This window comes from Dasypus novemcinctus, chromosome 3 (genome assembly GCF_030445035.2).
Source record: "Dasypus novemcinctus isolate mDasNov1 chromosome 3, mDasNov1.1.hap2, whole genome shotgun sequence".
Classification (NCBI taxonomy): Eukaryota; Metazoa; Chordata; class Mammalia; order Cingulata; family Dasypodidae; genus Dasypus; species Dasypus novemcinctus.
In genome coordinates, this window is record NC_080675.1 from 61,603,845 (window position 1) to 61,616,676 (window position 12,832).

Here is a 12,832-nt window from a genome sequence, read left to right on the forward strand (position 1 = left end):
ATCATAATTTGATAAGTTTGTAGCCCCATATCAGTTTACAAATCACACATCAGGTCACACTGTCCTACCAGCCTCCAGGTGTTCCGTGCTATCCCCTATCTCCATGCCTTTGCATTGTTTCCTCTTCCTGAAATATCTAGGCTTTATAACCCCCTTAGCTCCATGCTAATTCATCAAGTCCTCAGTTCAGTCCCCCATTTTTGGAAACTTTTCCCTCACCTTCATGGGTTTTAGATGTTCTTTTCTTTTCCCATATTATAAAGCAAGATTCACAAAACAGAAACTAAACAGAGATAAAAATTTGCCCCAAACGATCAAAATTCAGAGGAAAGAACTCAAGGTTTTAAAATAATGAGTTTTAAAAGAACGTGTGTACATGCACATTATATTTATTATGTTGTCTTTCCCTAGTAAATGTCTCCCAGCCTCCTTCCCTCTAATATCATCACTCCCAAGCACACATAGATAAAACAGCCACTGTTTGGGCCATTTTGCATCCAGTGCAGCTCAATAAGGCATAGTGACCCAGAGCCTGTAAGTGTGTTTGGGTATGGTGGTCAAAGCATACATTTCTTTTCCTTTTTCTCTATCTTTTTCCCCTCACTGCACCACCCCAGTGTTGATATTCCACCATTACTAGTTAAGTACTGCTTGTATGTAGTTCTGTTATACTATGAGCCATACTATATTGTCACCATTATTGTTATTGTTACTGCTACTGTTTATTTTAGTCAGCCAAAGGGGTGCCGATGCAAAATACCAGATATCTGTTGGCTTTATTTATTTGGGTTAGAAACTTATAGGTACCAGGCCCCAAAGAGTCCAACTCAGGGTACCATAAGAGGTACTTTCTCACCCAAAGTCTGTTGCCACCTGTTGACACAAGATGGTGGGCGATGTCCGTGAGAGTTCAGCCTTCCTCCTTCCTCTTAAGGCTCAGTGGTCCCAGCTTCTTCCTATTTCAGCTTATGCTGGCATAAGGTTTGTCTCTGTTTCCAGGCTCAGCTGCTCTGTTCTTGCCACAAGGCCAGCTGTGAACTTTCAGGCAAGCAACTTGGCTCTCTCCCCAGGGCTCCAGCATCAAAACTCAACTCGGTGTTTGCCGTGTATTTACTTCCATGTGAGAATTTGTTTTATCCCCACCAAAGGGGTGGAAACTCAACCCTGCAGGCCTTAATGGCATGGTGGAATCAAAGCCCTCATCTTGATTTAATAAAGTAAAAGTGAAACCTCTGAATCTAATACAATCTAATATGCCCAGAGGAACAGACCAGATTACAAACATAATGCAATATCTATGTTTGGAATTAATAAATATCAGACTGCTACTTTGTCTCTCTTACTGGTCTGTGGGAATGGTTTTCATCTTATCTTTCCATCATTAGAAATGGGCAGGGTCCTAGGCATTTAGTAAGCCTTAATAAATATCTGTGAATAGAAGTATTTGTTGTTGAAATGTATGCCTATATAATCATGTAAAGCTCCACCAAAATTATTAGATGTATGTAAAATCTAAATATGTATTTTTGTGTCCTTTTAATTTCATTTTATCAAATAATTCAACTGTAAAATACTGATAATGGGAATTATCAATTGTTCCTATTAATTTCTCAATAATTTATGAACAAATAGGAGTTTATTATCCTTTAGAATTACTCAAGTGCCAAGAGTTGGTATCTTTTAGCTTTTACAATTTCAACAATTAAAAATCCACATGAGAACCAGGGAACCTCACCTCCTAACAGTTGGTAAGGCCAAACATGTCCCAGAAACCTGTTATTACCCTTCTGGCTTAGATTTTAGGACCATGCGTCAGCCTGCTAGCTTTCACAAGGTAAAGAAGCAGGCAGATGTCCCCAGTGAATGGAATCTACCACCAAAAAAGTAGAGGTCCATATATTGTGGGGGGAAGGGGAGAAGATAAACATTTTAAAAAGATATCCAAACCCCTACTATTCAGTTCCCAGACTTTGGATTACAAACTGGCACCCCTTTTGAAGTTTGTCATTTCTGTCTCCTGATAAGAGATTTTTAAGGTAGGGAGGAGAATGACTGATGTGGTAAAGATTTATTTATTTATTTTTCCCTGCCCCCACATTTGCATTTGGTGTGTCTGTTTCCTGTATGCTGGTCTTCTCTTTCTAGGAGGTACTCTGGGAACCAAACCTGGGAACCTCCCATGTTGAAGGGAGGTTCTAATCACCTGCGCCACCTCCACTCCCTGCTTTGTTGCATCTCTCATTATGTTTTCTCGCTGTCTTATGGTTATGTCATCTGTCATCTTGTGCATCTTCTCCAGGAGGCACTGGGAACCGAACTTAGACTTCCCATGTGGTAGACGGGAACTCATTCACCTGAACCACATCTGCTTCCCCTTAATCTGTATTTAGATGTCATAAAACTTATAGTTGAAATGGATAGATTCACAGACCCAAGTTATTCCAGTCCTACTTAAAAATTTTCTAATAACTGAATTGAGTATCTGTGTTTAAATTAAAATTAAATAAAATTTAAAGTTCAGTTCCTTAGTCACACATTTCAAGTGCTCATTGGCCATGTGTGGCTTGTGGCTGTTTTGGAGAGTGCAGCTGTCTAGAGGCTGTGCCGGGAACCACCATGACATTTTGCTGTAACTATGCCCAATTGCCCCTTTTCCTGAGTAGTCTCTTTCCATCTTCTTCTTGTGAGCTTTCCCTAATCTTGGCACTTCATTGTCATGTTCATCATCAATATTTCAAATGAAACAGAAGATAAACTCACTTCTGAGCCTTCCCCCTTTCATTTGCCTCTCAGGTCTCTTCTTTACTCTCATTTTCCCTTCAGTGTCCTCTTGGATTCAGAGGGACAGGAACTTCCTCCCTTTAAGACCAAATCTGTGGGAGTGGATGTAGCTCGGGGGGTTGGGTGTCTGCATCCTATCTGTGAGGTCCCAGGTTGGATCACTGGTACTCCCTAAAAAAACAAACAAGAAAACCAGCTCTCACTGGGAGTGGTTGCAGCTTAGTGGTGCATGTGTGAGATCCTGAATTCAATTCCCAATACCTCCTTTAAAAACAAAGATCATATTTTAAATGTGAAAGAAAATTCTAGGTGTAGCTCTCTCCTTTTGATTTCTTACAAATCATCCTTCTTTCTCTCTCATCTACCCACACTAACTAAAGAAGGACTGGAGGCACCATTTTTTAACTTGATCAAGCAAATGGGATTTGGCATAAAAACTATTCCAGCTAATTATTTTCCCCCAGGATTGTATGATACACAACCCTCTCTCTTCCTAAATTTTCTTATCTATCAGGCAGAGCCAATAGGGAAAACCTTCATCTTCCTTTAGCTTTATAATGTTTTTCATCTTTCCCCAAGTTGATATGTCAGGTCTGTGTAATTTCGGGGTATTTGAAATATTAATGATGATCATGAAGTTGAAATGTCAAGATTAGGCAACGCTCACAAGGAGAAGATGGAAAGAGACTACTCTTTTTAATGCATGTTAAACCATTAAAACAAAAAGAATCTTATTCCCCACTATACTATCACCTTGTTCTTCTAAATATAAAATTATACTATGGTAGTGAATATGCCTTTTCAAAATACACATCACTTGTGTACAGCCTTACTAGAAATGCTGATTATAACCTCTCTCCCTTGGGAAACATATCTTGTTATCAGCTCTTGCCTTTCCGATTCCTGGAAAAATATTTCTTTAGAGATGCTTGGTCTAGTCATTTTAACACCCTTTGAGTGTCTACAGTTTCCTTCAATAATTTTATCTTTGTCCCTTTCACCCAATATAAGAAGCATTATTTATAAGTACATACTTTTTTCTTGGTTGAAATATTGTTCTGACTAAATAGATTTCTATTGTCTAATTTTTCTTCGTTCAACTATAAAAAGTATGTGATTATAACAAGACGTAGCAAATTTCATATCATTTAAAAAAATAAAAAACGTTAAAGTTCATTGATCCCTTTTAGGATGGCCCCAGAAGTTGCAGCAGTGGAGAAGAATGGTGGCTACAACCAACTTTGTGATATCTGGGCAGTAGGAATAACAGCAATTGAACTTGGAGAACTTCAGCCACCTATGTTTGATCTTCATCCAATGAGGTGTTCTCATTATTTACAATTATGTAGTAATTAATTAATTTGGGGGGGATAGTTTTAAATACTGATATTCCAAGCTCATTTTCAAGTGTGTCAAAATATTTAAAGGCTCCATAACTATATGATAATAAATTTTCTTTAATTTAAAAAAAAAAGGTGTATATCAGAGATAATCACATCTATAATCTGCCCTCTGGTGTTAGTATTCCTAAAACAACATAGAGCAAGTTATCTGTTCTCTCTGAAGCTTTTCCATGGAAGAAACTTCTCTTTATAAGCATACTAGTGTACCATAGTTAATCATCATTAAAAGGTCTTTTTTGAATCTTTACATTCATTCCTTTACCACTTGAACTTTTTTATTGTCCTAATTGGAATTATAAACAAACGATAGACCAAATGACAATGTTTTAATATTTTCGTTTGCTTTTGTTTCTTTTTTGCTTTGTCTGGGTATAATGAAAAGGTACCTATGCTTAGTGAAATTGTCATTTACATTTTAGAATATATTAGAAAAAAATTTGAGGGCCTTTGAAAAGATTTTTAATATTTTCAATTAAATATATTGTAAAATTTGAACTTTTACATTAAATAGTGGTATAAAATTTAAAACAAGATGAATAGAATGGGAAAATAATGATAGACAAGGGATTAATATCTACTACATAATAGATATTATATAGTATATAATACATATACTACATATATTTATAATATATAATATATATTATGCTACATATATGTATTATATATGTATAATATATAATATTAATATATATAATATATTCCACTCAACGAATAGGTAAAAGGTAGATTGTTGAGGAGCAAGTGTTATACACTAAAGAACCATGTGGGAAAACTATTAGACTTCACAGATGGCTAAAAATGTATAAATTAAAAGATAACTACTTTTAACTCAAATGCTAAGAACAGACCTTTAGGAAAATAATTTAATGTTACCTGTTAAGGGCAATACAAAAGTTTCAGTGACTCTACTGCTTGGAAATTATACTTAGGGAGTAATCCAAGAAAAGATAAAGTTAAGAATTGCCCATTTGAGGATGACGGGAAATCTCAATATCCAATAGTAGGTAAATTATTGAATTTTAGAGGTAAGGGACAGCTGTTATGTATACACCAAAGCAACGTTAAAAATTGATTATTAGTGAAAAAAGTAGAACACAGTATTACATAAAGTAATTATAATTGTTAAGCATTTTGATACAGACTTAAAAGGAGAGAAGAAAATTTTAAACAGTTAATATCTTAGGATGGTGGGTATATAGGTCTTTTTTTTTAGTTTAATTTTCTTTTGTTTATGAATATTTCATAATTTTTAAAAAGATGAAATATTTGTGGTATTAAAAAAAAAGGACTGCTTAGATACCTGGAAGCGATTTTGTAGGAAATACTCAAATAGGGCGTTTTAAAACTTTATTCTTACATTCTCTATCTTTATGACCACATGATCCATGGGAAATGAATTAAAATATGAATTCATAGACAAAGTTCTTTTACAGAACTTATGTATCATTCATGAAATATATAGGAGAATATGTGAAATTGTTGTCCAAAAAGGGAAAGAGATCAGTAAATGGGTGTAGTCTGACAGTATAAACAAGTAATTATATATCAATATTCAGTTAAACATACAGCCTTATGTTAGAATAGTAACATCATATCTGTGTGTTAAAGATATACAGTTTTATAGACATCTCCTTAAGATACACTAATATATACGTAAAGGTATTGTAATAAAAATCCTCTAACATTGGTAGCTTTTTCTTGTGAATAAGGGCTTGTCTGAAATTTAAAGAACATCTCTATAGTCGAGAAGTTTTCCATAGGCTGTCCAAAATATAAAAGTTTAAATTTCCATATTCCATGCCAGTTTTCATCAGTTCCTCAATAGGTAGTAATTCTGTATAAATTCATTACATAATATTAATTCTTTATCATATGTTGTAGTAAAAGTATTTTGACATCGCTCTTATTTTAACTGAATTTTTTTTCAGGGCCCTCTTCTTAATGTCAAAAAGTAATTTTCAACCTCCAAAACTAAAGGACAAAACAAAATGGTAAGTTAAAGAATATAAAATGGTGAGTTAAAGAATATACAAGTTTAGAGAATTTTTCCCTTAGAAGGGAGACAGGTTCAGTTCCCTTATTTTATACATGATGAAACTAAAACTGAGAGGCATATTAAGCAATTTGTCCACAGTTGCACAGCAGTTTGCATTGCAAAACTATGGCAAGGATATCTAGGTTTGTCTTCTGGTCTATTGATCCTTTCAAATCCATTGCTGCCTCTTATAAAACTTAATCATTTTCTTAGCTTTTGGGCACCTGGGGTAAGAGATATGGTGAGAAAAGGATTTGAAAAGGGATATATTAGAATTTTGAACATTTGCCTGTTTTTGTCCTATATTCCTTTACTTTCATTAATTATATACTGATTTTCATGAAGGTAAGGTAAAAAGGTTTCCCAGATACCATGACACTTAAAAAGTCAGTCCCTTTAGATTTTTCCTTTCATAATATTCCTGAAAGAGTATTACTTCCATCTTATCTTGTCTTCCTCATACAAAGTAAAGCACTTTGTTTGTCCTTATAGACCATAAGACTGTCTTTAATTAGATAATAAAAATTATTATTCTGGTAACGTCTTCCCCTTACATTTAATAAAATAAACTATGCAAATAAAAATTTCAATATAGATTGTATAGATTTCTTAGGTGTCCATAAATCCCCACAATTCTATGTCTGTTCATTTTTCTGGAGAGAAAGTCCAAAGCTTATTTGATTCTGAGTGGTTCCTTCCCCCCAAAGGGTCCTAAACTACTGTATTAGGTTTCTTTAGCCTGCATATGCATAGCAGTATGTAGGAGCCAGGCCATTCTAGTGATGAGGCCAGGAGTGAAAGGCAAATCACACTGTGGAAGTAAAGGAGTTTTTATCCCACTATTAGCTGTATTTTGTGTTGTCAATAGTTTCTTCCTATTCCTGTACTCTAAGTTCCAACACTTCTTGAACTGGGAGACTTTGATTTATAAATTAACAGATTCCTGAGCAGTTATTACCATTGGAGAATCTTTGCCAGTCTAAGTTCCTATCTGACTCCATGCTCTCTCTGCCACAAGCCGCTGAGTAAGCCCACCAAAAACAATGCAGTGATTTAATTTCTCTACAGAAAACTGCTATATGGTTGCTATCAATGCTGATTACTTAGAATAATCTCTAGTTCTTATCCATTCCCTCCTCCAATGGAATCTTGGGAATGGTGAAAATACCCCTTAGCCATTAATTAACAATCAAAACCTGATGCGTTTTGTTTTTTTTTAAGATTTATTTATTTTTATTTCTCTCCCCTTCCCCCCTGCCCTGGTTGTCTGTTTTCTGTGTCTTTTTGCTACATCTTCTTCTTTGTTCGCTTCTGTTGTTGTTGTTTTTTATGTTTTCTTTTTTTTGTCTTTATTTTTTTAATATTACATTTTAAAAAATGAGGTCCCCATACCCCCTCACCCCACTCCTCCCCCATAGCAACAATCTCCTCCATCATCATGAGACATTCATTGCATTTGGTGAATACATCAAACTTGATTCGTTTTGGTTAATTTTGTGTATTTTCCCTTTCCCTACTTCATAAATAGAGGTGGCAGGAAAACACTCTTTTTGCTAAAATTGCTCTCTTCTCATTGACCTCTTACCTAAGAAATTCAATTACCTTTTTAGGAGTTAAACAGTCTCTTAAACTACCCATTCTACTTCCATGCCTTCCAACTTTTTATTACAATTAAATAAATAATTTAAATTAGGCAATGAGAAAAGGTCATTTTGATTCCTAAGTGATACCTAGAATACAGGATTATATATCATATAAATGACACAGCCTGTGCATATCTAATTTTTAGTGTAATTTTTAAATATTGTATGTTATTATTTTGTTAATTATGTTTTGCTTAAGTAATGAAATTGATACATTGTTTCCAAGGAATATATTATACTTGGGGTATAGTTTTTTCATTTATAGTCTATAGGCCTATGAGGGTTGAGAAAAAAAATCTTATATTTCAGACTTTCTAACTGCTTGTAAGTTAATTTTATTTAGTAACATAAAAAAACTAATGTTAGTGAAAAATTTTTGTACATGTCTCTTTATTTGAAGGTCATCAACATTCCATAATTTTGTCAAAATAGCACTAACCAAAAACCCCAAAAAAAGACCAACTGCTGAAAGACTTCTGACTGTAAGTTATTGAAATTATAGGGGGATTTCCTGAAGTCAGGCCGTAATTAGATATATCACTAGAACAAAAGTATTTAAGTTTTTTCATATATGTTCATGTTATTAGTGTTAATGATCTCTTAAATCAAGGGTTAGCAAACGTTTTGTAAAGGGCCAGATATTAAATATTTTAGGCTTTGTGGGCCATACAGTCTGTCACAGCTACTCATTTGAACCATTTCAGTAGGAAAGCAGGCCACAGTACATATGAATGAGTATGGTTGTGTTCCAACAAAACTTTATTTACAAAATGAGACAATGCACCAGATTTTTCCCATTGGCCATAGTTTGCCAACCCCTGCCATAAAGGAAAGTTTTTAAAATGTTGCTGCCATCTAAAATTAATTGCCTTTCTTGGCTTCTTAGGTAAATTTACAGGATGCTCTATGTGTGTGTGTAGCACTTTTATGTTACAAAAGGTCAATTAGCACAGCAACCGAAGAAAGACTTTTATTGAAATATCAAAATAATTATATATGTCTGTACATTAACATAATTTTAGTGTGTTAAATATAGTAGAATACACATTTTTTTCCTTATGGACTCTACCACAGTATTCATTTTGTAGCAGTATAATGACATACATAATGAATGTCATTTGTTTTGCCAAGGTTGTAATTTTACCTTTAACTTTCCTTAGAGAAATTATTCCTGTTCAAAATTTATCCTACAAAGGCTCTTTAGTTATATAATTAATTCTGGGTTCTCTGATTAATATTTTTACTAATACATTCTCTGATTTATTTATATTAATATATTTCGTATACTTGACTGTGTATTAGTTACTGAATAAAAAAAGAGCAAATAACATGTTCTATAAGCCATAGACAAAAAAGGCATACTCATGAAATTTGTTCTCTTTTGCTTTTTACTTAGCATTCTTTTGTTGGACAGCCAGGTCTCTCTAGGGCCCTAGCAGTTGAACTGTTGGACAGAGTTAACAATCCAGACAACCATCCACATTACATTGAAGGAGATGACGATGACTTTGAGGTAAGGAAATATTTGTAGTCTAATATTTTTAACAAATAATTGTAGCCTTAGTATTTGTTTTTTAATTCATGCTTTTGGTTAAAATGGGTTTGGCTATAAAGATTAACAGTGTAACTACACTTATCCTGCATATTGTTACCTGGTTGTTTTCTTTTTCATAGTAATTACTAACACTGAGTACTGATTGTGTGCCAAATAATTTCCATGTTAATTCATCTAATATTTGAAATACTCCTTTGCATTGGGTGCTATTAATATCCTCATTTTACAAATGAAGAAACGAGAGAAAAAGAGTGGTAATAATTTAGCCCAAGGTCACATGACTAGTAAGTAGTAGAGCCAGGATTCGAAAACTGATTATCATTTGCAGGTTTGAAATTGATAACTAACATTTTGATCCCTTAAAGATTAAAAAACTATTAGACATTAAAGATAAAATTGTGTATTACAACCAATCCTCTTTTATTCCACACACTATTTTTTTTTTAGGAGGCACCAGGGATTGAACCCAGGACCTCGTACATGGGAAGCAGGCACTCAGCCACTGAGCTACACCTGCTCCCTTCCTCACATCAATTTTGGTGGGCTTCCCATATCCACTCTGCCTTCCCAGTTCTCTATTTCTTCTTAATATCACCATATTTTTCAGTCCTTCGTATGTAAAACTTTTTGCCAGGTAGTTGGAGACACTGTGGTAAATTAGAATGACACTGTCCCTACCTTCATAAAGATTATGATCTCAAAGGAAAATGTAGGCTTCTATAGAGACATATTAGGGATAGGAAACTTATTTAAGCTGAAACCTGAAAGATGAATTAGAATTTGAGGAAGAGAATAGATGTAAGTGTTCTGAGCAGAGGGAAGAATAGCATGCTTGAAAGCCAGAGAGAGAGGTGATATGCTTGATAAACTGAAGAAAAGCTAGTCTGGCTAAAGTAGAAAACAAGGAAGGAAGTGTTGGGAGACCAGGTTATAGAGCTAGACAGTGGTCACGACAAACCATGTTAAAAATATTGGATTTTAGCCCAAGGTCAGTGGGCAGCCATTAAAGAGTAAGGGAATCGCATAATCCAGTATGCATTTTTTAAAGCTTTCTGTGACTTCAGAATGGTGATTTCATTACTGAGAAATCTGTTAAGAGAATACTATGGTTGTCCAGGATAGAGAAAATTGTTTTTTTGACTAAGGTTATAGAGTAAGGATGGATAAGAATAGACTAATTCAAGAATTTTACAAGAGCATCGGTGATTAGATGAAGGCATGAGGGAGAAGGAGAAAGATGAGTCAGGTTTTTATATGGTAATTTTGATGTTCCCCATGTCTTCCAAGTGGAGAAGTCTTGTAAGGAGTTGGATATATGGATTATAGCTTGTAGAAAAATTTGGACTGAGATAAAGATTTGAGAGTCCTTGGCATACAGATGTAGTTGATACCTTAAGGAATAAGTGTGGTCACACAGGGAAGTGTGTAGAAGGAGAAAATAAGAGGGCCTAGGACTGAACCCTGAGATTTCTCCTAAAATTTAAGGATTAAATAGACAAAGAACTAGCAAAGGTGATTGATAAGGAGCATTGAAATAAAGGAGAGTTTCAATAAGAATACTTCCTAGAAGTTAAGTTAAAGTAGTCTTTAGATTTAAGTGGCGTTTGATGACTTTAACAAGGGTAATTTTCAGTTAGAGGAGCAGCTTGATTAGAGTGATTAGAAGGTAAGTATAGTAATTCATTTATTAAATTTAGTTTGAAGGGGAAGGTTAGGATAGAGCTAGAAGAGGAGTTAAAGAGAGGATTTATTTATTTTTTGGTAGTAACAAAAACTTTGAACAGGTTTAAATGCTTATTAATAGGATCTAGTAGACAGTAATAGAAGATTTAAGAGAGGCAAGATAAATAAGTGAAGTTCTGAGAAGAAAGGAGAGGCTGGGGTCTAGAGTAAGATGAGGGATTTGATCTTAGGTAAAACTAGGGATACTTCTTCCCTTACATCAGAAAGGATGACTGTCAGTATACCTAGGAGTTAAGTACTATATGATGACTTCTGTTTTCTATATGAAATAAGTGGCAGATTCATCTCCTAAAAATGAAAGTAAATGGGTAGGTTTGAATAATGTAGAGAATGCATGAAATAGTAATTGAGGAGAACGGATGGGTTAAATGACTAGAGAAGTATTTGTGGGCAAAGCTGAGGGCTCAGATAAGTTTTCAGTGTGTTTTTCTAGCAGTGATTGATAGCCCTGATATAAATGCAGAGATAACAGGTTGAATTCATCCAGGGTTGGCATTTTGCCATCCAGTGTACTGAAAAACGATGGAGCAAGGGGAATTTAGGATATTGGTGAGAGATTTCTTGAAATTATGGGCCACTGGATCTAAACTGAATAGGGAGAAAAAAATGAAGGAGAAATGCTAATGAAGCATGAAAAAGTAATGGATCAATGGACTTGAAATTTCCATTGGGAACATAAAATAAGTTTTATGGGAGTAATTGAGAGCAAGCTCAAAGGATCAGAAGACTGGTGTATAGCATGAATTTGTGGTATCAGAGCTCCTGACAGAATGGGAAAATGTATTTAAAGGTTAGGTTAGAAAACGTAAGTCCAGAACAATGGCTGGTTTATCCACCTGGGCTTTTGAAGTCCCTTGGTTTGTTAATGGGTCTTGAAGTAGAGGAAAAAAAAACAAAAACATATGAGCCACTGTCTGAGTCATCACTGAATGAGGGTGAGTCATCACAAATTTGGTAGAGGTTGATTGAGCTGAAGGCGTAGTTACAAAGTAGCAGGAGCTAAGTATATAAGCCTCTCACTTGGCTTGCTATTATATTCTTATTTGATCTGCCTGCATCCAATATTTCTTCTCCCTTCCATACTGTCTTACACACCTATCAGATCATTCTTAAAGTCTGACTCTAGTGATTCTATTCCCTTGCTGTAAAATCTCGAAAATTTCCTTTTGGCCAAGAAAATAAAGTTAAGAGCCCTTGCCTAGCATTCAGAGCCCTTCATGATCTGTCTCACCCCCAGTCTGTCTACTCAGCTTCATCATTTCTTCATCTAATCTTCACTGTGGTCAAATAAAAACTTACCCCCACTCCCGATAAACATTCCACAAGTTTTTTCTTGCATGCATCACTTTGTTCATACTCTTTCTGCTATCTAGAATGCTTTTCACATATTCCTACATATCCAGTCTTACTTGTCCTTGAAGGCCTCAGATCAGATTGTATCCCCTGCTAGACCTTCTATACCCCTGCAGATGGAAGTCATTTCTTCTTCCTGTGGGCATTAATAGTAATCCATTTCTTTTCTTAATAACACCATATTCTTTCTTGAAAGTATTTGCCTATGTGTCTCATCTTTCTATATCATAAGCTTTTTTAGGACAGGATCTGTATCTTATCTTTGAACCTCTTCAATATTTTAAACAGTATAAACATAGAATAAGTGAATAAATTT

General features: G+C 34.7%; 1 protein-coding gene across 2 annotated transcripts in view; it reads left to right on the forward strand.

Annotated features, from left to right (window-relative positions):
• Positions 1-12,832, forward strand: part of MAP4K5 (mitogen-activated protein kinase kinase kinase kinase 5) — a 160,941-nt gene that overhangs the window by 106,010 nt on the left and 42,099 nt on the right. For both annotated transcript variants that reach the window (XM_058293444.2, XM_058293445.2), the window contains exons 10-13: positions 3,972-4,103; positions 6,116-6,178; positions 8,266-8,347; positions 9,262-9,378. In XM_058293444.2, coding sequence (XP_058149427.1) covers positions 3,972-4,103; positions 6,116-6,178; positions 8,266-8,347; positions 9,262-9,378 — 394 coding nt within the window. The remainder of the gene's footprint in view (positions 1-3,971; positions 4,104-6,115; positions 6,179-8,265; positions 8,348-9,261; positions 9,379-12,832) is intronic.